Genomic DNA, 27,076 nt, shown 5'->3' with positions numbered 1-27,076 from the left:
AATTTTATTTTACCTTTGCCAATAAACAGTGTCTTTCCACTGACATTTGTCATCAAGTTGTGCAAGCTGAGTACTCAGTAACTTTGCTGTCGGTCCCATTCAATGTTTTAAGCTCACCCATCTTAAAAACTACCTTGCCACTGAAAAGCTGAATATCCAGGTGTCCTGGTGTAAATGCCAGTGTGTTGCACTTTGTACCCTCAACCCCCAACGACCACAGCATGCCAAGACGGAGGATCCTATCTTGGTGAGACCTACAGCTCCAGGAGCAAAGCCTCTTCCATTGTTGTGCTTGAAGGGAAGAAGGAACCCTCAATGCTGGCAGCTGGCTTGGATCAGGGAGGCCCAGCAATTGAGAAGCAAGATATCACAGGAGCTAGAATAGTGTCTGGATCTTCTAAGAGACCCTGCATTATTAAATGATTATAGATATTTGTAGGTTTTTAAGCTGAAACAATCAGCTCACACTGGCTATTATTATTTTTTCAACATTTTTAAAATTTGTGCATTATAATTGTACATAACAGGGATTTGTGTTATATATTTATACATGCACAAAATTTAACAATATAATTTGGCCAATATTGCTTCCCAGCACTTCTTCCCTCCCTGCCTACCTCTCAACCCTTGGTCTTTTTCTTTAATTATCTCCCTTTGATTTTCCTGAGATTATCCCCAACACCTTTCTATTTCTTTTTCCATTCTAGCTTGCACATATGAGAGAATGCATATGATCTTTGATCTTCTAAGTTTGACTTATTTTGTTTAATATTATGGTCTCCACCCATTTTCCTGCAGATGACATAATTTCATTTATTTTATGGCTGAGTAAAGTTTCATATTATCTCACTTCTTTTTGAATTCCTAGCATTAGGCACACAGGGAAGCTAGTGTTAGTCCATCATATTGATGGTAGTAATAGCACAGCCCTCCTTTCTCGTTCGCCTCCAATTTTGGTGTTCCTCATGTGTGCCTGCCATGATCCTTTGGGTGATCTTTCATGCTTGTGGTGGAATAGTATAACTTGCAGTAAGGATGAAGGATACTAAGCCAGAGAAGAAAACAGATGGCTGTAGAGGGAACTCCATTAGTTTGACTTTATGTCCATTATCTTTTTTCCTTGAGAAGCGTGGGTGCCAATTTTAAGCTACAAAATGTCTGCAGTATGAGGATTGCCTTCATCTTATAAAATTTTATTCTTCTTGTATGTATCACAGTATTTTTCACATGTGAACTATAATTCTGTATGTAGTATAATTTTGATAATTATTTGATTTTCTCATTTTTTTCTGGTTGGGGATATGTTAGTATTGTAATAAGGATTTTCATTAATGAAATAGGTGGATTGGATCAGGTGATTTCTAATTCTGATTTCATCTTTGATACACCTTTTAATCTTTTACAGTTATTTGATATGTGTTTCTTTTTTCCTGAGCACCTAAAAACATTTTTTATTCATTCTATTTAGTTGTACATGGCAGTGGAATGCTCTTTGACACATCATACATAAATGGAGCATGACTTCTCATTCTTCTGGTTGTACATGACATAGACTCACTGATCTCATAGTCATATATGCACATAGGGTAATTATGTCAGATCCATTCTGCTATTCTTCCTACCTCCATTCCTTTCCCCCTTCCTTCACTCCCCTCTGCCTTATCCACAGTACCTCTGTTCATCCCTAGGAACCCCAACCCTTATTGTCAATTAGCATCTGAAATTCAGTGAAAACATTCAGCCTTTGGTTCTTTGGGATTAGTTAATTTTGTTAAACATGATATTCTCCAGCTCTATTCATGTATCACCAAATTCCATAATTTCATTCTTATTTAAGGCTGAGTAATATCTGGTTGTGTATGTATACCACATTTTCTTTGTTCATTCATCTGTTGAAAGGCACTTAGACAGGTTTCATAATTTAGCTATAACATTGATGTGGCTGCATCACTGTAGTATTCTGTCTTTAAATCCTTTGGGTATGAACTGAGAAGTGGGATAACTGAGTCAATTCCAAGTTTTCTGAGGAACCTCCATGCTGCTTTCCATAATGATAAATTGAAAATATGCCTTCCCACCAGCAAGGTATGAATGAACCTTTTTTCCTACATCCCCCCAACATTTATTGTTGCTTGAATTCCTGATAATTGCCATTCTGACTGAAGTGAGATGAAATCTCAGTGTAGATTTGACTTGCATTTTTATAATTACTAAAGATGAACATTTTTTCATATATTTGTTGATGGTATTTTTTTCTGCTGTGCAGTGTCTGTTTAGATCCTTAGTCCATTTATTGATTGGGTGGTTGTTATTGTTGTTGTTATTATTAATATTATTATTAGGAGTACTATAAAGTTTTTGAGTTCTTCATATATCCTGGAGATTAATGCTGAAACTGAGGTGCAGGTGGTAAAGATTTTCTCCTGTTCAGTAGGCTTTCTCTTCATATTATTGTTTCTTGAGCTGAGAAGAATTTTAAAGGCTGCTTCTTTGATTCCATCCCATTTATTGATTTTTTTTTTACTGGTTGTTCAAAACAATACAAAGCTATTGACATATCATGTTTCATACATTAGATTCAAGTTGGTTCTTGATTTTACTTCTTGTGCTGTACTGATGTTATTAAGAAAGTAAGTTCCTAAGCTTACATTTCTACTTTCTCTTCAGTTAGTTGCAGGGTCTCCATGTTCCAGTGCCTAAGTCCTTGATCCACTTTGAGTTGTGTGCAGGGTGAGAAGTAGGGGTTTAATTTCATTTTGCTACATGTGTATTTCAAGTTTTCCCAGCACCATTTGTTGAAAATGCTATCTTTTCTTCAGTGTTTGTTTTTGGTGCTGTTTTATAATATTAGATAACTGTACTTACGTGGGTTTTTCTCTGTGTCTTCTCTTCTTTACCATAGTTCTGGTACTGATTGTAATGCCTCCTGCATCACTTTTCTTGCTAATGACTGCTTTGCCTATTCTGATTCTCTAATATTTCCAAATGAGTTTTATGGGTGATTTCTATTTCTACAAAGGAACTAACTGGTATTTTTATAGGAATTGCATTGAATCTGCAAAGCACTTTGGTTAGTATGGTTAATTTGACAATATTAATTCTGCCTAAGATAGGCAGAATTAGGGCCTGGGAGATCTGTCCATCTTCAAAGGTCTTTAATTTCTTTCCTTAGTATTCTGTAGTTTTCATTGTAGAACTATTTCATACCTTTTCTTAAATATATTCCAAAGTATTATATTGTTTTCTGAGGCTATTTTGAATGGGATATTTTTCTAATTTCTCTTTCAGTTCATTTGCCATTGATATGTAGGTACATAAATTATTTATGGGTGTTAATAACCCAATGAATTTTGACGTATTGTATCCCTGTTTCCGTTTATTTTTGAAATTTTTTATCCCCTGATTGTATCTGTTATCCAATCCTAATCCAGAATTGTATATTTTAACCTCCAGGCATTAAAAGGTTTGTTTCTTGTCATTAACTTCTTATTTCTTTCATTTATGATCTTATAGGGTGCAAGAAGTTACCTCTATTTCTTGTATTTACCTTGTACTCAAAAATATGATGTTTTTTGGTTCAAGGGATTGAACTCAGAGGCACTTGACAATTGAGCCACATCCCCAGCCTTATTTAGATACAGGATCTCACTGAATTGCTTAGCATCTTTTGTTTGCTGAGGCTGGCTTTGAACTTGCAATCCTTCTGTCTTAGATTCCTGAGCTGCTGGGATTACAGGTGTGCTCCACCACGCCTGACAATATGAACTATTTCAAAGAATGGTCATTGTTTCATGGAGAAGCAAATGAATTTATTGTTGCTGGATTAAATAGTCCATAGATGTCTGTTCAGTCTATCTGATTAATGTTTTCCATTTAGTTCTGAAGAATCTAGGCTGGCAAGTTTTTCTTTTTGGGTGGGCATGGTACAGAAAGGTTTCCCCAAACCTCAGCAGTGCAAAGAGTATGCAGTGTGGTCCTCACAAGGCCTTTCATCTGCCACAAAACCTCTGTGTTCCATATATGGCTCCCTCCAATTGTCACCTCAACCACCCCCCCAACACTAGACCATTTTATAGGAATCTTGTTTTGTTTAAAAGCATTGACCCAGGTGTTGGGTATATGGCTTAGTGGTAGAGTGCTTTAGCATGTATGAGAACCTGAGTATGGTGCTTATCTCTTTAAAAAAATGACTTGCCAAAATTATTTTTGCCAATGAAAAAGCTTATCAAGGGAGATTGAGGGATACTGGCTGATGTGGGCCATATGTGGAGGTCCTGACCTGAAAGCCTAGAGAAGCCGAGACCATGAGTATCTCCATGCATCTATTCACTCATTTTGCAAATTTGACTGACTCCTGGAAGATAAAGTGCAAGTCAGTTATGTAGGTTAGAACAGTGTCCAAGATAGTATCTGGTCTCCTTCATTTCAGTTAATATTTAGGGGTAAAATAAATTAAGTACAATAAATACAATAAAGAAGGCTCTGTAAAGGACACAAACTAGGCATTCAGTGTTCAGGGTTCCAAGACTGGATTGCTTCTGAGTGAGGGCTTCATTATCCTGTGATGGCAGGAAAAGTGGGACAAGGTGCTACCAGAGGCATTGGATTAAGTGCAGGGATATGAAATAATGCCACAGGCCCTGAGGGGAGGGAGCAAGATCAAGGGAGGGTACAAAAGGATTACGGAGATCATTGCCTGGTCATGGGGACTGTGGACCATGGTGAGTATTTTGAACTTTATTCTAAGAGGAATAGGAAGTCATCTGTGCCTGAATCAGGGTGGGTGTCATGGGTTGGCTCCTGGTATAAACTTTCTTCATTGAACTGATTTTGTTTTAACCCAACTGTTATGTTGTTCTCCCATTTTCATTATATCAAGGTCTCTAATTTTGTTGGACCATTCATTTAATGAAGAATTTTTGGTTCCTTGAGTTACCACGTTTCTCTGATTCTTCTTGACCCTAGTAGCTTGAAAAGGTGCATGCACATTTGAAGAAACCGTTACTTCATCTAGACTTAAGGACTTATTTGAGGATGGGAAAGCTTTTTCCTGCAGAGCAGTATGGGAGGACATGCTGACCTAGTATAGCTCTGGTCTAGTGGCATGGAGCAACATCTTTGTTATCTGAGGTTGAAGGATGCGATGCTTCTCTTTTAGCAGGCGCAACTGTTGGTAACATGAGAACCTTCATGGTCATTGGTGGCTAGAGCTATGGGAAATCTAGAGTTGCTATGAGGACTAGCTGGGTCATAGATAGTGCCTCTATATCCATGCAGAGAAGACTAGAAAAGGTGAAAGACATATGGGCCAGGCAGTGTGCACACTTTGGTGCAGTGTCAGCTGCAGGCATGTGCAATGTAGACAGGCTACCTGTGGGCAGAGAAGTAGTAAGGAAAAGCCAGGACCAAGGACAGAAACCAGAGCTGGCAAAGAGTTCCTACGAGGTGGGACCTAGTTTGTTAAAGCACAGGACTGTAAGATCAGATCTGATTGTAGACACATAGGGCTTCAGGGAAGGACCAGAAGTAGAGCTTTGCCTGGCTGCTGTGTATCTATAGATCTGGGGCCTAATCATGGATGCATAAAGCTAGAAACCTCATCTGTGAATTGAAGTATGGTGGCAGGGACATGGAGGTGTTGAGGATGGCTGTAAACATGCACTATTTTTTTGTGAGTGGAACTGAGGAGAAACGTGTGCAGTGGCACAGAACAACTCTCTTCAGGCAAAGCTACATGGTGGTGGGGATGGTTAATGGGACTCTGGGTGCTTACATATGTTAATAACACCATGAAACAGAGCTGGTGACACATGTGTATGTAACTTCAGAGGCTGCTAAATATGGTGAGCAGTGGCTCATGACAGGTGTTGGAAGTGGTATTGTGCATGTGCAACTGCCAGTCCAACATCTGGCAGTGTGCATGGATATGGCTGCAGGTGTACACCCATCACATGGGATTGTGCCTCCAGTATGGGCTGCAGTCTTCATGTTCTCTTGCACAGGAAAAGGCTGTTTGGTGACCTTGAGTCTGGATTTGTGGTAACTCTAGCTGAGGTTACCTTGGATAGGCAGAATCTAGAGGTAGTGGTACAGGTGATTGGAGATTGTGAATGCAAACACCTTTGAGGCTTTTTGTAGTAGGGAAAGATGCAGGGTTTCTCTGTGGCTGTTGGTTTCCTCAGTGGCAAAAACTGCTGCAGTCTGTTTGGAGCAAGCACCTGAAGTATGTAATGGCAAACCCTGAGGGAACGCCAGAAATGAAGGCTAGAGTTGTTTACAGGAGACAGTGCAGAGGTTGTGGGGGTTCTGGGCACAGTAGCCACTGGGGACCATGATTTCTTCGGCTGCAAGTTGATCCATGTGTTGCATCACTTCTTTGTTTCAGGTCATCTCCAAATAGCTCATCTCTTCTTCTCTGCTCAGTAATCTGGGTCGGGAGAAACCGAATCAGGACATTTTGGTACTACACTGGAAAGCCTAGGGTGATGGTTGTTACACTATTCTCCTTTTGCTTTTGTGTGGAACTGGTGGGCTGCTTACTCCCTCTTTGTGTTGAGCAGAGCTATGTCAGGGAGTGGTTGATGCAGCAGAGTGACACTAAAATTGCTTTTGGCGCAGTTATTCTATTGTTTTCTTCTAATCTGTTGCTTTAAATTAAATGCATTCCTGAATTTTTCCAGATTTTTTTAATGGACATCTTAAGTCAGGGATCTCCTTTTCTGCCATTTACTGAATAAAGTAATAGGAAGAGTGCAGTATTTGTTTCCTGCTGTGGACATAGGCAGCTGTGCAATGGCAGAGAGGATGAGTCCTGCCCTCCCAGGTCTGGGTGTGGGGGGTTCTCACCTGCCTGCCATTGAGGCCCACCTGATTCTGGTGGGGCATCTCACTCACTGTATGGGTCTTGGGGGGGGTCTCAGAGCAGTCCCACCTGGTTCTTGGTGGGTTCTGTACAGAATAGCCAGGCGCTGATCACAGTACAGGGGGCGGACCTTCCAGGAGCCAATCACCTAGGGCCATGCAGATTGTGGAATGTGCATTTGTGTTTATCAGTGTCACCTGGCAACGACTATTTTGCCAGTTGGTTGGCAGATAGGCAACGGCAGACCTGCTTTAGCAGGACACTTGACAGAGTTTGTTACCTAATTGTATTTAGGATGGATAGAGCCTGGAGACAGTTTATTTATATAAGCCTGGGAATCAAGTTTTTCGGATATAACCCTCTTGATAAGCTCCACCAGGCTGCCAAAAATGGTGAACTGGGAAGAATTAAGCGTTATCTGGGACGTGGATGTAATGTTAATCGCATTGATCGTAAAAATAGGTAATAGGGTCTGGGAGGCCAGGGACTGAGGGGTAAGGGACCAATGGGCTGATGGAATTGAAGCCTGCACCATCCAGGCTGTGTCAATGGGAGCAGAGCAGAAAGGATACCAGTTCTCCTTTCACCAGAATATTTGACTTTAATATTCTGTGGGGTCCTCAATATCCAGGACCTGCACACCTTGGAAGTTCAGTACCCAGGACTTCTAATGGGCAGCTAAACAAACCAAATTTTTAACTGGTTTCCCAGAAACTTAAAATTTCCCTATAAGGTCACTGATTTTTTTTTAAAATAAATACACACAACAGCTTTTAATGTACACATTTTCAAAAGCATTGAAAAATTTTCAGATGTAATCTATTACCTGTTGTGTCTCAAGAGCCTCACAAGAACTCTGAATTGGGAAGATGGCTCCATGTTATTTCTTCTTTTTTATATTTTTAAAATTCCTTCACACTAGTATATTTAGGGGTGTGTCTTCCACCTCTAAAAATAAGATTTTACTTATTTCTCACATGCTTCACTCACTAATTTATGAAATTCTTAGGATAACTTGGTGTCATCTTGATCATCCAACCATTTTCATAACAACAGTGTTGACAAGCCCTGAATTTTCTGCAAATACTTCATTAACTTCAGTTAGTGAAGTTAACTACCTTTAACTACCTTTCCACAGAGGACACTAGAGTTCACTGGCAGCTTTCACACTTTCCAAAACACCAAACACAGCATGCTTTTTCAATTTTGTTATCACTTTAAAGTAAAAAAGCATCTGCCAAAAGCTTCTCGCACAAAATTCCAAAATTGCTGATTCCACTGTTCCAGTACCCTTTCCTGTAGTTATCCATTACTGTGTATCTGTACAAGCATGAAGAGTAGAGCATTGGTTGAGAGCATCCAGGGAGTGCAAGCTCTCAGTCACCAGGGCAAAGGGAGTAGCACACAAAGGGTGCCTAGTCTGTACAGTGCTGCCTGCTGCTGCCCTACTATAGCTTTCCCTACTCTGTTCTGAAGGGACTAAGAGTATCAAAGGTAGGCCCTGCTTGTGGTTTGTGCATTAGAATACTCACTGACCCCAAATGTGAGCTCTCTCTGTGGTTATCAGTTTCACAAAAAACAAATAAAAATATCTGTACATTTTTTAGTTCCACACGCAGTCATTTAGGGTCATGATGACACTAAGAAAATGTTTGCAATGAACAAAGACTTGCCATTCTGTGTATCAAAATACATTATTAACTTTCACAAATTACTTGTTTGCCAATGGCCAAAAGATTAGTGACTGGAACAGGATAAAAAGAATACTCAAATATCTGGAAGGGAGAGTAAAATGGAATTGGTAGGTAGTGGCATGCACAGTTTTAAATGTGGCACAGCAGTTGTCAGTAAATCATCTATTTGAGGAGCAATAAACAGCTCAAGCCATAATCAACAGCCCAATACCACTACTCTTCATCTTCAAAATATTGTAGCTGCGAAATTTATTTCATTTGTTAGACTTAAATTCCTTCTATTGCCAAGGACATAAATATTTTTTCTATGTTCATATGTCACTGTCACTTGAGCATCTGTAAAATTAGAGTATTTTATCTGATTAAATTAGAATTCCAAGGTTGGAAATGTAGCTCAATGTTAGAGCACTTCTTGCCTGTCAAAGCAAAGGGTAAGGGTGCAATCCCCAGCAAAACAACAACAACAACATTGTCATCATCATCAACATAATAAATTTTAAAAAGAGAGGTAGGAAAAAAAAGAAGTCTTCTTTCAAATTCATTATTTCTTAGAACGCCTTTGCCAACATGAAGAAAGCATTTATGTTTTCTTCTAGTACATTTCTATATAGATGTCCTATAGTGCATTTCATCTATTGTAGATATTACTATACATACATTTCTTATATATGTATATTTTATTTTACATATGCAATTATAGGTTAATAATTTTGTTTTGGTGAGAATAGAAGAGAGCAAGTATAAAAGATTATTACTCCTAAAAAAATATTGCTTTACTTTATAAAAGTTTCCCATAAAAATACTAAACTTCTCAACTTTAGTATTTTTAAGTGAAACTTTTATAAAGTAAAGCATTAAAGAATTATTCTTTAATTCTATTCATTTGTACTCATAAAATGAATACGTTTTTAATGTGCAAGAACTGCACAGCTACTTATTTTGTATTTGACATATTCTACTATCTCAGAGAACTCTTACATAAAAACTTTCTAGGTGTGACCAGTTAATTAAAACTGACGTGATAGGACTCAATTTCAAATGAAACGGTTCTTCCTCCTTTTCAATCATGCATTCATGGAGGTAAGAAATTGTAAACGTCCCTTGTGAAAAATTAAGACAGTATTAAATACTGAACATTGAAAATGCCTGATTCATATATAAATCCCATATATATAAATACTGAATTAATTTAACCATACTAATTCATTTGGGTTCTTTTTCCTTTGGCATTAAGTTTGCTTTCGGTTTGGCCTTTTACGGTCATTATTCAGCCTACTTTACCTATCATACTTCTAAAACTGAATTTAAATGCCATCCATGTCATGAGAACTGCCATAAATCTATTGTTTGTCTCACATTTCACTTAAGGTAAGGCACCATGAATTATGATGGTTCTTTATTTTGTTTATGAAGAAAAAATTAAATGCTGCCAATTATAGTTGTAATGCAGCCCGAATTATTAGTGGGATTCCATTGTCAGTCTTGTTAAAATGATAAGAAAAAAAATCATCTTAGACTCATTGAAATACATAGTTTTAAATATATATTTTTAAAAAATCACTACAATACTACTAACTTATTAATTGAAATACTCTTAGTTGATAAAAAGCAATAATATTGATTACAATAGCTACCAATTATGGAGCTGTTGCTGGTGCTACAAAACCTTCAGATGTTTTACAGAGATTCTCCATTAAGCATCCTGGTAGTATCCAGGGAGATACTCATTTTAATCCTTACTTTTTTAGGAAATTGAGGGAGAGTAAGACTGTGGGATAACTAGTACATCACAGAGTCTAAAGTAGAATTCATACTGAAGATGAGCTAAATCTCAAGTCCATCTTCTTTCTAGGCAAGTGGGCTGCTCTGCTCTGGGGATGTGGTTCTGTGGTAGAGCCCTTCCTTACCTAGAATGCTTCAGGCCTGGGTTCTATCCCCAGCAATATGAAAACAAAGCAAACAAAAATAAGTAAATTCAATGGAACCAGGCACAGTCGCACATACCCATGATTCCAGTGACTTAGGATGCTGAGGCAAGAGCGTTGGAAGTTTAAGACCACAGTGGGCAATTTCGTGAGACCCTGCATCAAAATTGTTGATATAATAAAAATGTGCTTAGGATATGACTCATTAGTTGAGTAACCCAGGGTACAATCCTCAGCAGTATCAGAAACAAGAAATAAGAAGAAAATGTCAGTGCCTTAGGCTGATCATTCATTAATAAAATAAGTAATGACAGCTACTAAATATTGTACCTTCTTCATAAGAAAATAGAGGAATTATGAGCTACTTAATGTTTATAATTGCATTAATAGTTGTATATTTCAAAAGGTACCTTATGAATTCCTAATAAAGCTTCTTACTTGCACAGAACCCCTCTACATTATGCCTGTGCCTATGGCAGACCAGCAGTGGTGGCTCTTCTAGTGAAGAGGAAATGTAATGTCGATTTGTGTGACAGTGATGGCAACACACCATTGATGAAGGTAGATATACCAGTGGTTTTGCAGGAAATGAATTTGATGAAATGCTTAGAAGAAAAATTGGTTAATGCCATTTAGTTATAACTAATGAATAAAACGTGAAATATTTTTCTTGGATTTCCAAAATTTACAATCTATTTCTTGGTTAAAACCAACAGGCTCTACAATATGAGGAAGAGGAATGTGCAATTATTCTTCTAGAACATGGTGCCAATCCAAATGTTCACAACAACAAGGGTGAAACTCCGCTCCACTATGTTATCTTTTATAGGAACACATTAATACCAGCAAAACTGCTTTCATACAACGCAGATATTGAAGCCAAAAACACGGTATATACATCAATCACTGTTATTTTCAAAATATTTAAAATTTTTCTTAAAATTAACAGTAATGCATGTTAAAAAATACTGATCATAAGCAAATTTTCTTTTTATTAAAATACTAGCAAATGTTGGAAGTTCTCCTCATATTCTTCCTCCTCCTTTTGTAGCTCATGTGTGTATTTAGTTTGCCTCCATCAGTTGAATCCACACTTAGAATTCAAGAGACTCATGCAGAAATCTGAACTTCAAGCTTCTGTGAAGGAATCTGATGCGGTCCCTTTGAGCCATAGTACTGTGTGGTGTGGTGTGCAGGGTTTGCCTCCCACATGCTGGGCACACATGTTCTTCAGTTTGCTTCTGGCAACTGCAGCACTTACTCCAATCACCTACTTTGCCTCTATAAATGAGGTTACAACTCCTCTTTTTTAATATAGTGTGATAAAGATTTCATGGTGTTTTCTACTGATATACAAGAATATGGACTACATAATATATTATGAATGTCTTTCATATGGGATTAATTGTTTGAATTTAGAATTTGGAAGTTAAATAGTTTTCTCTATATATACTATAAAAATCATGTTCCCATTGGAATTTTTGAAAGGCTGATTAGGTCACTCATTGCTAGAATGGATAAATTATTACTAGAAGTAGATAACTCATGGATTTTGCCAGCTGTACTATGTATCAGTCTTCCGCTTTGTTCCTTAAAAATGCAAATGTTTAGTGCCTTTCATGATGCTACAAGTAATCTGTGTAGATCAGCATTAATCTTGATGATACATAAAATTTCTGAATTAAATTTTTCCTAAAATTATAAGTAACTTTAAGTAGCAATTAAAGTGGATGAGAATAAAAAGAATTTTGGAAGATAACCAAGCATTATGTTACCAGGATTGTCGTTACAAGTGAGAATACATTTTCAATGTTATTTTTATTAGAGTTTATAGTTTTACATAGTAGTTAAATTCATTCCCCCCAAATCTTACATGCATGGAATTCCAGTTGATTCATTGATTCCCTCTTTTCCATCTGTCTACCCCTCCTCCTCCATTCTCCCCCTCCTATTCTCCTGGACCTCCTTTCACCTGTCTATTTATTTATATTTGGTTGATTCTTTTTACTTATACATAAGGGTGCAATTACCTGTGGCATATTTATATATGCATATAACATGAATTTTAAAGATTTCCTTCTTCATTGCCTTCCCTTTTTCATTATCTCTGTGCCTCTCAATCTTCTTTTTCTACACTAATGATCTTCTTTACATCTTTTGATATTCTGTTCTTCATTTCTTTTTCTTTAATTAACTCCAGCTTCCACATATGAAACATTTTACCTTTGAGTTTCTTATTTGACTTATTTCACTTAGCATGATATTCTTGGATACCAACTCATTTACCAACAAATGACATAATGTATTTTTATGGCTGAGTTATAACTCCATTGTATGTATGTGCACCAGAATTTCTTAATCCTTTCATCCATTCACAGGTTCTTGGGTTAATTTCATAATTTACCTGTTGTGAATTGTGCTACTGTAAACACACATGTGACTGTATTAATATACAGTTACACGTAAAATTTTGTTTTACTAATTTTGGGAAAATACTGAGTCATGGGATAGCTGTTTCATGTTGTGGTTCCCTTCTTAGATTTTGGGAGATCTCCAAACTGTTTTCCAGGGTAGTTGTACTAGTATGTAGTCCCACCAACAGTGTAAACGTGTGCCTTACCCCCACATTCTTTTTTTTTTTAACCAGGGAGAGGGAGAGGGAGAGAGAGAAGGAGAGGCAGAGGGAGGGAGGGAGGGAGAGAGAGAGAGAGAGAGAGAGAGAGAGAGAGAGAGAGAGAGAGAATATATTTATTATTATTAATTTTTTCATTTTCAGCAGACACAACATCTTTGTATGTGGTCCTGAGGATCGAACCTGGGCCACACACATGCCTGGCAAGCGTGCTACCGCTTGAGCCACATCCCCAGCCCCACATTCTTACCAGTATATATTACTGTTTGTGTTCTTGATAATTACCATTGTGGCTGGAGTAAGATAAAGTCTTAGTGTAGTTTTTATTTGCATTAACATAATTGCTAGAGATGTAGAAGACTTTTTTTTATATATAGTTGGGACATTTGTGTTTCTTTTGAGAAATTTCTGTTTAGTTCTTTTGCTCAGTTATTGACTGGGTGGTTTTTTTGTTTGTTTGGAGTTTTAAAAAATATTTATATTTTAATTCTTATTGGAGACAATACATTGATTTTATTTATTTTATGTGCTGCTGAGGATCAAACCCAGGGCCTCACATGTGCTAGGTGAATGCTCTACCACTGAGCCATAATCCCAGCTCTGTGTTAATTTTTTTTTGAGTTGGTTATTTCTTTTTGTTAATCCCCTCTCAGTGGATTAGTTGGAAAAATTTTCTCCAATTGCATGAAAATAATATTTTTTTGTATTGAACTTTCTGACATGTAAGATAAATATCTTTCAACTTATAATAAGAGAAGACACAGGAACAATTATGAAAAAGCAACATAGTTTACTCAGACTCTATCAATTTTAAGCAGAAATTCCTTACATTGGAATCTGGGATTCTGATTTCATAAATAAAAAAGAATCAAGTGGACTTGTATAACATGGAGAAAACTTCCATGTTGCTGGAAAAGCTCTCAGAAATATATTCCTGTAACTTCAATTGTTCACATGTGAATATCTCCAATAAAAAATCAGTGTCAAGTAGGTGTTAAGCAATGGAAAAGGTATTTCTGTACTACTGGACATACAATGCACAGTTGTGTAAATTTTCTCAAACAGTAAAACAAGGAATCTTTTCTATGAGGCTTGGTATTACTGGAAAAGTAGACGTTCTTCAGAATATGATTTATACACCCTACTAGTGGGTTGAGAATTTGGCTTGTTAGTGAAATATAATACTTACGTCCTTTACTAATATGTATTAGGGAATGGGTCTATTGGGGTATAAAATACAGTTTATGTTCTAAAGATGCTCTTGGTTGAGGAGGGTTCATGTTACATAACTCCAAGATGCCAGGATGAATGGTTGACAGCAGCAAAGATCCATGGAAACAGTAAATGTATGAAGCAGTTTTAGAAATGCTGGAGTTCATGTGGCCACTCTAGGCAGAGGAGAGGCATCTCAAAATGAAAGAGCAGCACGTATGGAAGCAGAATGGGAAGAGAAGAGAGTGGCTACTCTTAATTTACATTATTATTATATGCTGATGTTCATACAGTATTTTGTAAGGTTAACTTCAGTTGAAAAATAGTAATTTTGTGAATAAACTATATTTGTTGTTTTTCAGAGTGGCCAAACACCACTTTTACTCGCCATAAAGAAAAACAGAAAGATGATGGTAGAATTTTTTATTAAGAATAAAGCAAACATACATGAAGTTGATGATAAGGGAAGGTATAGTACTTTATATTTTTTGGAAAAAGGTTAATATTGTAGTAAAATCACTCAAGTTAAAAATATTAAATTAATGGAAATGACATAATCATTGGAATAGAGTGAAATTTATGAACACACACTAAAATTAAGGAGAAAAGCAATTATTCAAACTGAGCAACACAAATAAGAGTATGTAGTATGATTCACATGCCCTTAGAATTATTGGCTGATGATTACTATTTGATTTTGTTGATCACATAATCTTGTGTTAGCTAGAGTTTTCATGTTAGTTTTGTAAAATATAGACTTTTAGTTTGTGCTTTTATTCAGTATTGAACTTTTTAAATTCTCTGCAATATTTCATCTTCTGGTATAGTTTTCTTTTGGAAATGCTGTGTTGAGTACAGATGGACATTGAGAATTATTTTTTCCTTTATATGACTATTTGCTTTAAATTACTTAATTTGTAGAATATTGATTTCAGATTTTTCCTAAGTGACGTCTAATTAGTCTTAACAAATTTTGAACATTTATAATGAAAAAGAGTGTAACATATGCTTGAAATCTGGTTGCAAGATTATACATGTAGCATTGATTTCAATGCCTGGCATATGCTTCTCAGAGTGAATGACTGAAGCAACAATTATTATTAGTATCACCAGTGCTACTGTTATTATGTTATACCTGCAAATACCTTTTTTACTCCTTGACCTTTGGCTGACTGTGAGTTACAATATATTACATCACTCTAAGAAAGAAATGGAGCTTTATTCATTGAAATCTTTGCCAACTCCAGATGAATGACCTCATCATAATTAATGTTCATTGAAGGATTTTAAGTTTGTAACTCTCCCCTTTTGGGACACATGATTTATTTTTTTATGTGTTTGTTTTCCTTTTAGATTTACAAATGATTTAGAAAGATAAAGATTTGATCTTCCAAGATGTATATGTCTGTTAGTGTATGTAAAGCTAGATGTCAAATTGGTAAAATGTATTACAATGGCTTTTTAAATAAACTTATTAAAATATCTAAATTTGAAGTTATCTCTCTTATTTTAGAACAGCCCTCATGTTGGCTGTGGAACATAAATCAACATACATAGCTGAGCTGCTGCTTCAATGTGGTGTTAATGTGTCTGCTTCAGATAATTGTGGAGAGATTGCCTTGTCTTATGCCATTGCTAGTGGAAATACTGCGTAAGTATTTACATTACAATACTAATCAACATTAGATGTACATACACAATAGTTACACCTGTTGCATCTTATATATGAGGTGAGATTTCATAGCATTACTATGTATGGAACCTTAGTGAGTTAGGACAGTTCATTAGTCAGAAACACTTCAAAGTCTAGCCAAGAAGCAGTGATGATACTTTGATTGGGAAAAGAGAAAGATGGGGAGGGGTAATGGAGGCAAGAAAGATGGTGGAGTGAGATAGACATTATTACCTTGGTACAGGTATGACTGCATATATGATACAATGGTACATCCTGTGAAATCAGAAATGAAAGTTGTTGCAGTTGTGTCCAATGAATCAAATTGCACTCTACTGTCATATATACATAATTAAAATGGATTAGTTATTTTTTAAAAAATAAGTAGTGATGTGTGCATGAGTCACCTTCAAGGTTTGTTCTCTCCTCTATCTTCCCCTCTCCTTTCTTTTTCTTCTCATGCATGCTGGGAAATTTTCCTACCACTGAGATATACCACTAGCTAATATCTTAGGACTTTGTAAACCTTTATCCTTAGGGTTTCCAGCATTATCCAATTCATTTCAAGCATAACCCCTCCTCACAGGGAGAGATAGTATCACACCTATGATTTTATAATTTGCTATTTGAGTCTTGAAATTCCCTGTTTAGCTGAAGTTAGCTATTCTACCATCCCCCTTTAATTTATCAGGGACCTAATGATATCCTTGAAGTGTAAGGAAGATAATTCTGTAGTCAGATGGAGGGGAATAAATAGATTTTTAAATTGTTCCTTTGTCAGTTCTGTTGCTGTGGTGTTTCTGCCAGACCTGGCCCTGCAGTCTGGTAATGAAGAGCTTTTATTTCAAAATATCCTGACTGATCCAATCCCTGAGTCTTCATGGTAACCCACACTTAGACTCAACACTCTTTTTATTTCTCATGCACTTACGCTTTTTTATTCAACAGTTGTTTCCAGCAGAAGCACTCTGCTTTGACAGCTTGGCCTCTAGCTTTGGCCAACAAATACTAAGCACTCTGACCCTTTCACCCTTTTAGGAACCTTATGTGGAATCCCCATATTAGCCTTGCCCTTTCTGGTGCATTATCCTTTTAGGACTTTGTCTTTTCTGTCATAAAATTAAAATCATTCAAATCTATTAGAAAACTTCAAGTAAAGCTTCAAGTAATCTCTGGAAGAAATCAGAGTTTTCTGTCATCCTGGCTAACAGATCTGTGCCCCAAATCCTTCCATCCCTTGAAATAGATTTCCTTTGACTGCAGCGGGTTCCACATCACTGTTTTCCATGGTGAGTGCCAATTTAGATTGGCACTTCTAGTAGTTTTCCCAAGTAATGGAAATTTCCAAGCTGTTGGAATTGCTGCCTAAAGTTTTCAGCATTTATTAAGGTCTGCCTCAAAAGGAATATATGAAGCAGATTCATTGAATCTAAGAGAGGTGAGCCCCATCATGACTCCTCAGTATCCATTGTGTTAAAGAAAATTTTGTGTTCCAAGTCAGTTGGAGATCAACATGGAAATGTAGCTACGCTTATCTGCTGATTCTGTTCAACTAGGTAGAGAAGAAATAGTAGTAGTCCAAGTTTTTGGCATTTGTTAATTTCTTGCCTTTGTTATTATTGATTAGTCTCACAGAGGGGATGATTATATTCTCTAATTTAAGGAGATATTTATAAATAGTTATAAATTAATTGTTGATTTGCTTTGAGTTACAAAGCACAAAGAAAAGCCCAATTGATCATGAAAATTAGGACACAAGCATTTTTAAAAATAATTTTAACTTTTGAATATTAGAACCTATGAAAAATGCACATTAGTTCTAGCTGAGATTGTAAGTAGTTAAGTATGCCATTATTTTACTATTTTGCTTAACATGTTTCAATATTATCTTAGTAAATCTCCATAACAACCTGGTGAACTAAAGTGATACTACCCTTATTTTTTAAAAGGCCTTAAGCCTAAGAGAAAGAAGTTGTGTAAGAACAAAAAACTATTTTTTACAGAGACAGGGCATTTTCTGAGTTCAAGCTACACTAGTTAATATATTTACCTGTCCTGTTGTCAATTAATGATCATTTCATCTTTTTTCTTCTTTAACTTCACGCTGTGTGTGCAGTGACACATACATTTACCCCAGCTACTTAAGAGCCTGAGGCAGGACAATTGCTTGAGCCCACTGATTTAAGATCAGCCTGACCATCATCATGAAATACCATCTCACAAAACAGAAAAAAACATTGTACAAATAATTTTCAAGTTAACAAAATGTTTATAGGGCATACAGATTAGGAGAGCATATGAAAAAGTTCTGATACTAGATCTAAAACATTATAAAGTATTGAATTATATTTGGTCAGTGTTTTCATATGAGTGTTAAAATACCAATTTTATTACTTTTTTCAAATACAGAAACAGGGATTTAATTCTTCAATACATGAAAGAACAATCTAGAACATCAGTAAATTTCAATCCAGGTAAGACTTAAAAAAATGAGTTACTCTTGGTGTTCATGCCCTGTGTAAATAAGAGTAAGAATGTTTGATCACAAAAGAAGAGTGGAAAAAAATAAATGTTCAAATTCCATTCATATTTTTATATCTTTCTTGCTCATATAGAATCCAGGATATCTTAATAATTAACTATAAGAAATTTATCATCTAAATGATATTGTCTGAAGAAATTTTACATTAATTTTGACCCTGAAATTTTATGTCTTTGCAGAAGTAAGAATATTTTTAAATTATACATTCTGTTTCATATATGGTCACATGATAGCAGATTGGACTTGTTATAATGTCAACTGTTAATATCAGTTCCTATTGAGTGCCTACATTAGTGAATTTCACAGTGATATTTCTATACACACATATACAATACTTGAATCCTGATCACTCTCCTTACTTCCATTTTCCCCTCTACTCCCTTTTTCATCCCCAGTTACCTTCCCTCTTCCTTAATGTTCCCTCCATCATTTTCTAGTCATTCTTATTTTTTTCCCAGATTCCACGTTAGGAAGAGAATGTGATAATTGGGGTTTTGTTTCTGATTTTTTCACCTTAACACGATGATCACCTTTTCCATCCATTTTACAATTATCGTCTTTGTTTCTTTTTTAACATTTTTATTTGGGGTTTGAAATATACCATTTCCTGGGCCTTAAAATTTCTACTCAGAAGTCTAATATTTTTCTGATCTGTTTATAATTGCTTTGGCACTTATTATAGATTTCAGTTTACCTTTGGTAATTTTATAGACTATGATTTGGAGAAATACTTTTTGGGCCATGTCCATTTGGTATTCTAAAATCCTATACCTGGATGTCCATAACTTTCACAAGAGATAAGAAATAGTTTCTTTTATTCACTGAGAAAGCTTGCATTGCCTGTAGCCTGTACCTCTTCTCCATTATGTGTACCAGTGATTCATAAAAGTAGTCTATGAATTGTATCTAGTGGTTTTGTAATTTGTTTACAATTATTTTGATTGTTGTTGATATTGTCTGAATGTGCTATTTCATCATCAACTTCAATCTCTGATATTTTTTCTTTCACTTGATCTAGTCTATGGGTCTAACTTCAACTGGATATATTTATTTGAGGTATTGAGCTCTTTATTTTCAAGATTTTAATTGATTCTTTTTCAGAATCTGTATTGAATTGTTTTCTCATGCCATGCATTGTTTTCCTTAATCTACTCAGTTTTTCTTTGCTTCATCTTTGAAATAATTCACTATTTTAACATTTTTTTGAATTTTATTCTGGCATTTTTTATATTGCATTATCTTTAGAAATAGTTTCTAGGGTAATTAACTATAAAACAGTCATGCTACTTTGCTTTTTATCTTTCTTATTTTTCTATATTGAAATTTGTACATCTTCAAGGATATATATCTTTTCCACATTTATTTGAGTGTCTGCTTAGGAAACTGTTTTCCCTGGATGATGTGTCTTATGCTATTGATTAAATGTGTGATGTTGAATTATTTTCCAAATGGTGTCTCTGTTGTCATTTCCTATGTCCAATCTGTGACTCCTGAATGGTGATAGCTTGCACTGTTAAGTAACAACTTTCTTTGTCAGTGTTGTGAGAGTGGAGTCATGTTAGTGAAATAGTGATATAGGCAGTAGAGTATCTGAAATGCATTTTCTGTGGTGGTTCCTCCATACTTGTCAATAATATGGTGTCTGCAAATATATGGGAGATACCTAGGCTGAGAACCTGCATAAATGAAGATCTCAAACTTGCAAAATTCTGTAAGAGTTTCTTCATTTATTTCTAGTCTTCCTTTAGTGTGTCCAGACCACTGAATTTTAGTCGTCTCTTTCCACTACTAAATGTGTGTGTTAGGTTAAAGCTTTTTATCGCTGTTCTTATTTTTAATTTTTTTCAGCACCAGGTTTTATTTTATTTTTTTAGATATGACAGTAGAGTGTATTTTTTACATACATGGGCTACATCTGATTCTATTTAGGATCAGAGAGAACTTTTGGCCTTTGGTTTTTTTGGTATTGGCTTATTTCACTAAGTATAATAGTCTCAAGTTCCATCCATTTACCAGCAAGTGCCATAAATTTCATTCTTCTTTATGGATAAGAAATACTCCATTGTGTATATGTACCCCATTTTCTCTAACCTTTCATCTGTTGAAACTCACCTAGGTTGTTTCCTTAGCTTAACTATTGTGAATTGGGCTGCAGTAGACATTGATGTGGCTGTGTCACTGTAGTATATTGATTTAAAGTCCTTTGGATATATATATATATATATTTGTGTGTGTGTGTATATGTGTGTGTATGTGTGTGTATATATGTGTGTGTGTGTGTGTGTGTGTGTGTGTGTATAATATACATACATGCCCAACTCTCCATCATGTCAACTTAGGAACTGATTTCCTCAACAAGACTTCTAAATTGCAACAAATAAAATCAAGATTCAACTGGGGTGATAACGCGTTGAATGGTGTTTCCATTCCAAATTCTTAGAGGAATCTCCATACTGTTTTCCAGAGTACTTGCACCAATTTGCAGTCTCACTAGCAAAGTATGAGTGTAACTTTTTTCTCACATTCTCTCCAGCATTTATTGTTCCTTGTATTCTTGATAATTCCTATTTTGACTGGACCAAGAATGGAATATCAATGTAGTGTTGATTTGCATTTTCTAATTTCTAGAGAAATTTAGCATTTTTTCTACTTTTTATTGATTTTATAATTTTTTAAGTGCACGATAACAGTGGAATGCACTACAATCTTTATTACACATATAAAGCACAATTTTACCTCTGAATATAAAGTATGTTTATGTCAATTTATGCCATTTTACATGTACTTTTTTGCACTACAATTCGTTTTTTATTTTTATTTGTTTCAGTTAGTTACACATGACAGTACAATGACCTTGACATATCATACATTTGAACCACATGAGATACAATATCTCATTTTTTTGAGTATACAGGTTGTAGATTCACATTGATCATGCATTCACATATATACACCAATAATAATAATGTCTATTCCATTCTACTATCCTTACAATCTTTCCAACCTCTCCTCTCCCCTCCCATCACTTCTCTCTTCTTAATCTAAGGTAGCACTATTCCTTTTTTTTCTCACATCTTCATACATGTGGTTTGTATAACAGTGAGGCTCTCCTTCCACCATCCGTGCAATTCCCTTTCTCCCTTCCTTTCCTCCCACCCCTCTTTCCTGTGTATAGGTAATCTTCTTCCTATGCTTTTTTCTCTCTTCCCCATTTTGAGTTACCCCCTTATATCAGAGAAGACATTTGGCATTTGTTTTTTGGGGACTGGCTAAATTCACTTAGCATAATCTGCTCTAATGCCATCCTTTTCCCTGCAAATGCCATGATCTTATTATTTTTTAGTGCTGAGTAATATTCCATTGTGTATATATGCCACATATTTTTATCCATTCATCTATTGAAGGGCATCTAGGTTGGCTCTACAGTCTAGTTATTGTGAATTGTGCTACTATAATCATTGATGTGGCTGAGTACCTGTAGTATGCTCCTTTTAGGTCTTTTGGGTATAGTCCTAGAAGAAGAATAGCTGGGTCAAATGGTGGTTACATGCCCAGTTTTCCAAGGAATCTCCATACTGCTTTCCAAATTGGCTGCACCAATTTACAATCTCACCAGCAGTGCAATTCTGATCAAAATCCCAATGACATTCCTCACATGAATAGAAAAAGCAATTATGAATTTCATCTGGAAATATAAGAGACCCAGAATAGCAAAAGAAATTCTAAGCAGGAAGAGTGAAACAGATGGTGTCACTATACCAGATCTTAAACTATACTACAGAGCAATAGTAACAAAAACAGCATGGTACTGGCACCAAAACAGGCTGGTGGACCAATGGTATAGGATAGAGGACACAGAGATTAACCCACAAAAGTACAACTACCTTATATTAGACAAAGGTACTAAAAGTATGCACTGGAGAAAATATAGCATCCTCAACAAATGGTGTTGGGAAAACTGGAAATCCATATGCAACAAAATGAAATTGAATCCCTCTCTCTCACCATGCACAAAAGTTAACTCAAAATGGATCAAGGGTCTAGGAATTAAACAAGAGACTCTGCATCTAATGGAAGAAAAAGTAGGCCCTAATCTTCCTCATGTGGAGCTAGGCCCCAACTTCCTTAATAAGATGCCTGTAGCACAAGAGTTAAAACCAAGAATTAACAAATGGGATGAATTCAAACTAAAAAGTTTTTTCTCAGCAAGAGAAATAATATGTGAGGTGAATAGGGAGCCTACATCCTGGGAACAAATTTTTACCCCTCACACGTCAGATAGAGCTCTAATCTCTAGGGTATGCAAAGAACTCAAAACGCTAAACACACACACACACACACACACACACACACACACACACACACAAATAATCCAGTCAACAAATGGGCCAAGGACCGGAACAGACACTTCGCAGAAGAGGATATACAATCAATCAATAAATATATGAAAAAATGCTCACCATCTCTAGCAATCATAGAAAGGGAAATTAAAACTACCCTACGATACTATCTCACTTCAGTAAGAATGGCAGCCATGATGAAGACAAACAACAACAAATGCTGGTGAGGATGCAGGAAAAGGGTACCCTCATACACTGATGGTTGGATATTGAGCATTTAAAAAATATATTTGCTCACCAATTGTATTTCTTGTTCTGTGAACAACCAGTTTCAGATCCTTTGCACATTTATTGACATCCTATGACCACTAGAAGAGAATATTAACTATATTGGGTTGTGTGTGTGTGTGTTAAGTTTTTTTATTTTTTTTTCATGGGGGCAAGTAGTGGGGATTCAACTCAGGGGCACTCAACCACTGAGCCACATCCCCAGCCCTGTGTTTTATTTTATTTTTATTATTTTTGTTGTAGATGGACACAATTTACTTATTTACTTGTTTATTATTTATTTATTTATTTTTATGTAATGCTGAAGATCAAACACAGGGTCTTACACCTGCAAGGCTAGTTCTATAACACTGAGCCCCATACCCAGCTCTGTTTTGCATTTTATTTAGACATAGAGTTGCTCAGTGCCTCACCATTGCTGAAGCTGGATGGATCTGAACTCTTGATCCTCCTCTTTCAGCCTCCTGTGCTGGTTTGTTTTGAATTCTTTATATATCCAGAAGACTAATGTTCTGAGGTGCAGGTGGTAAAGATTTTCTCCCAGTTTGTAGGTTCTCTGTTCATGTTCTTGATAATTTTCTTTCCTGTGAGAAAGCTTTTTACTTTGTTTCCTTCCCATTTATCGATTCTTGATTTTATTTGATGCAATTTAGAAGTCTTGTTGAGGAAGTCAGTTCCTAAGCCAAGATGATGGAAAGTTGGGCCTATGTTTTCTTCTAGTGGGTACAGGATGTCTGGTTTAATGCCTAGTTCCTTGATGTACTTTGAGTTGAGTTTTGTGCAGGGATAGGGGTAGGGGTTCAATTTGATTCTGCCACATGCATATTTCCAGTTTTCTCAGTACCATTTGTTTAAGAGGCTGTCTTTTCTTTTAATGTATGTTGTTGGTGCCTTTGTCTAGATTAACAAGACAGAATGTATGTGATTTTTGTCTTTGTGATGTCTTTTCTGTTCCATTGGACATTTTGCCTGTTTTGGTGCCAATCCCATGCCATTTTTGTAGCACTATAGTATAATTTGAGAGCAGATCTTGTGATGTCTGCTGTCTCCTTCACTTTTTTTCACTAAGGATTGTTTTGAATATTCTGGGCTTTTTGTTTTTCCAAGTGAATTTTATGATTGCTTTTTCTATTTCTTTGTGAAATATCATTGACATTTTAATAGGAGTTTCATTAAAACTATAGCATTTTGGTAGTATGTCAATTTTGGTAACATTAATTCTGCCAATCCATGAACATTTGAAATATTTCATCTTCTACGGTCTTCTTCAATTTCTTTCTTTAGTGTTTGGTAATTTTCATAATAGAGGTCTTTCACTTCTTAGATTGTTTCCTGATTATTTTATTTTTTAAATTGTTTTGAATCCATTGTGATTCATCAGCTGATGCACAATTTGTGTACAGGATCATAATTGATTTATGAGTGTTAATTCTATATCCTGCTACTATGCTGAGTGTGGTTATGAGTTTTAAAAATTTTGTGGTGTAGTTTTGTGTCTTCTACGTATAAAATATTGTTGTCGGCAAATAGGGATATTTTGAGCTCTTCTTTTCATATTCATATCCCTTTAATCTCTCTTTCCAAACTGTTCTGATTAGAATTTCAAAGTTCATATGTTGAATAGAAGTGGTGAAAGAGGGCACCCTTGTCTTTTTCTAGTTTTTAGAAAGAATGTTTCATTTTTTTCCATTTGGAATCATGTTAGTCTTGGGGTTTTTGGTATAGAGCTTTTAAAATGTTCAGTTACATTCATATTATCCCTATATTTTCTACCATTTTGAACATGAATGGATGCTGTATTCTGTCAAATTCTCTTTCTTCAACTATTGAGATAATTATGTCATGTTTTTAAGTCTATTAATGAATCCTGTGTTGATTTCCATAGGTTGAACCATCCACATTTTTACATAATGCCATATTAGTAATTGTTGTATTCTGCTACCTTTCCTATCCTCTACTCTCCCTTCTCCCCTCTCCTCCCATCTTCTCTCTCTACCCCATCTACTGTAATTCATTTCTCTCCTTGTTTTTTTTCCCATTCCCCTCACAACCTCTTATATGTAATTTTCTATAACAATGAGGGTCTTCTTCCATTTCCATGCAATTTCCCTTTTCTCTCCCTTTCCTTCCCACCTCATGTCTCTGTTAAATGTTAATCTTTTCCTCCTGCTCTTCCTCCCTGCTGTGTTCTTAGTTGCTCTCATTATATCAAAGAAGACATTTGGCATTTGTTTCTTAGGGATTGGCTAGCTTCACGTAGCATAATCTTCTCTAGTGCCATCCATTTCCCTGCACATTCCATGATTTTGTAATTTTTGTGCTGCATAATACTCCATTGTGTATAAATGCCTCATTTTTTTAATCCATTCATCTATTGAAGGGCATCTGGGTTGGTTCCACAGTCTAGCTATTGTGAATTGTGCTGCTATGAACATTGATGTGGCAGTATCCCTGTAGTATGCTCTTTTAAGGTCTTCAGTGAATAGTCCGAGAAGGGCAATAGCTGGGTCAAATGGTAGTTCCATTCCCAGCTTTCCCAGGAATCTCCATACGGCTTTCCAAATTGGCCGCACCAATTTGCAGTCCCACCAGCAATGTACAAGAGTACCCTTTTCCCCACATCCTCACCAGCACTTGTTGTTGTTTGACTTCATAATGGCTGCCAATCTTACTGGAGTGAGATGGTATCTTAGGGTGGTTTTGATTTGCATTTCTCTGACTGCTAGAGATGGTGAGCATTTTTTCATGTACTTGTTGATTGATTATATGTCCTCCTCTGAGAAGTGTCTGTTCAGGTCCTTGGCCCATTTGTTGATTGGGTTATTATCTTATTGTTTAATTTTTTGAGTTCTTTGTACATTCTGGATATTAGGGCTCTATCTGAAGTGTGAGGAGTAAAAATTTGTTCCCAGGATGTAGGCTCCCTATTTACCTCTGTTATTGTTTCTCTTGCTGAGAAAAAACTTTTTAGTTTAAGTAAGTCCCATTTGTTGATTCTTGTTATTAACTCTTGTGCTATGGGTGTCCTATTAAGGAATTTGGAGCCGGACCCCACAATATGTAGATCAGAGCCAACTTTTTCTTCTATCAGACGCAGAGTCTCTGATTTGATATCAAGCTTCTTGATCCATTTTGAGTTAACTTTTGTGCATGGCGAGAGGAGGGGATTCAGTTTCATTTTGTTGCATATGGATTTCCAGTTTTCCCAGCACCATTTGTTGAAGATGCTATCCTTCCCCCATTGCATGCTTTTATCCCCTTTATCAAATATAAGATAGTTGTAACTTTATGGATTAGTCTCTGGGTCCTCTATTCTGTACCATTGGTCACCGGCCTGTTTTGGTACCAGTACCATGCTGTTTTTGTTACTATTGCTCTGTAATATAGTTTGAAATCTGGTATCGCTATACCACCTGATTCACACTTCCTGCTTAGAGTTGCTTTTGCTATTCTGGGTCTTTTATTTTTCCATATGAATTTCATGATTGCTTTATCTATTTGTACAAGAAATGCCATTGGGATTTTGATTGGCATTGCATTAAACCTATAGAGAACATTGGGTAATATCACCATTTTGATGATGTTAGTTCTGCCTATCCATGAACAGGGTATATTTTTATATCTTCTAAGATCTTCTTTTATTTCTCTCTTTAGAGTTCTGTAGTTTTCATTGTATAAATCTTTCACCTCTTTTGTTAGGTTGATTCCCAAGTATTTTCACCTCTTTTGTTAGGTTGATTCCCAAGGATCTGTCCAATGGTGAGAGAGGTGTGTTGAAGTCACCCATAATTATTGTTTTGTGGTCTATTTGATTCTTGAACTTGAGGAGAATTTGTTTTATGAACGTCGCAGCACCATTATTTGGTGCATAAATATTGATAATTGTTATATCTTGTGGCGAATGGTTCC

General features: G+C 36.0%; 1 protein-coding gene across 1 annotated transcript in view; it reads left to right on the top strand.

The window, feature by feature from the left end:
* Window positions 1-27,076, top strand: part of LOC144367345 (uncharacterized) — a 66,383-nt gene that overhangs the window by 26,568 nt on the left and 12,739 nt on the right. Inside the window, exons 6-10 of the mRNA XM_078023240.1 lie at window positions 10,928-11,042; window positions 11,198-11,371; window positions 14,688-14,794; window positions 15,839-15,976; window positions 18,407-18,471. Of these exons, the coding sequence (XP_077879366.1) occupies window positions 10,928-11,042; window positions 11,198-11,371; window positions 14,688-14,794; window positions 15,839-15,976; window positions 18,407-18,471 (599 nt within the window). The remainder of the gene's footprint in view (window positions 1-10,927; window positions 11,043-11,197; window positions 11,372-14,687; window positions 14,795-15,838; window positions 15,977-18,406; window positions 18,472-27,076) is intronic.

The sequence above is a fragment of the Ictidomys tridecemlineatus genome, chromosome 1 (assembly GCF_052094955.1).
Source record: "Ictidomys tridecemlineatus isolate mIctTri1 chromosome 1, mIctTri1.hap1, whole genome shotgun sequence".
Lineage (NCBI taxonomy): Eukaryota > Metazoa > Chordata > Mammalia > Rodentia > Sciuridae > Ictidomys > Ictidomys tridecemlineatus.
The sequence above is the reverse complement of the archived record's forward strand: the minus strand, read 5'-3'. Positions and strand labels throughout refer to the sequence as shown.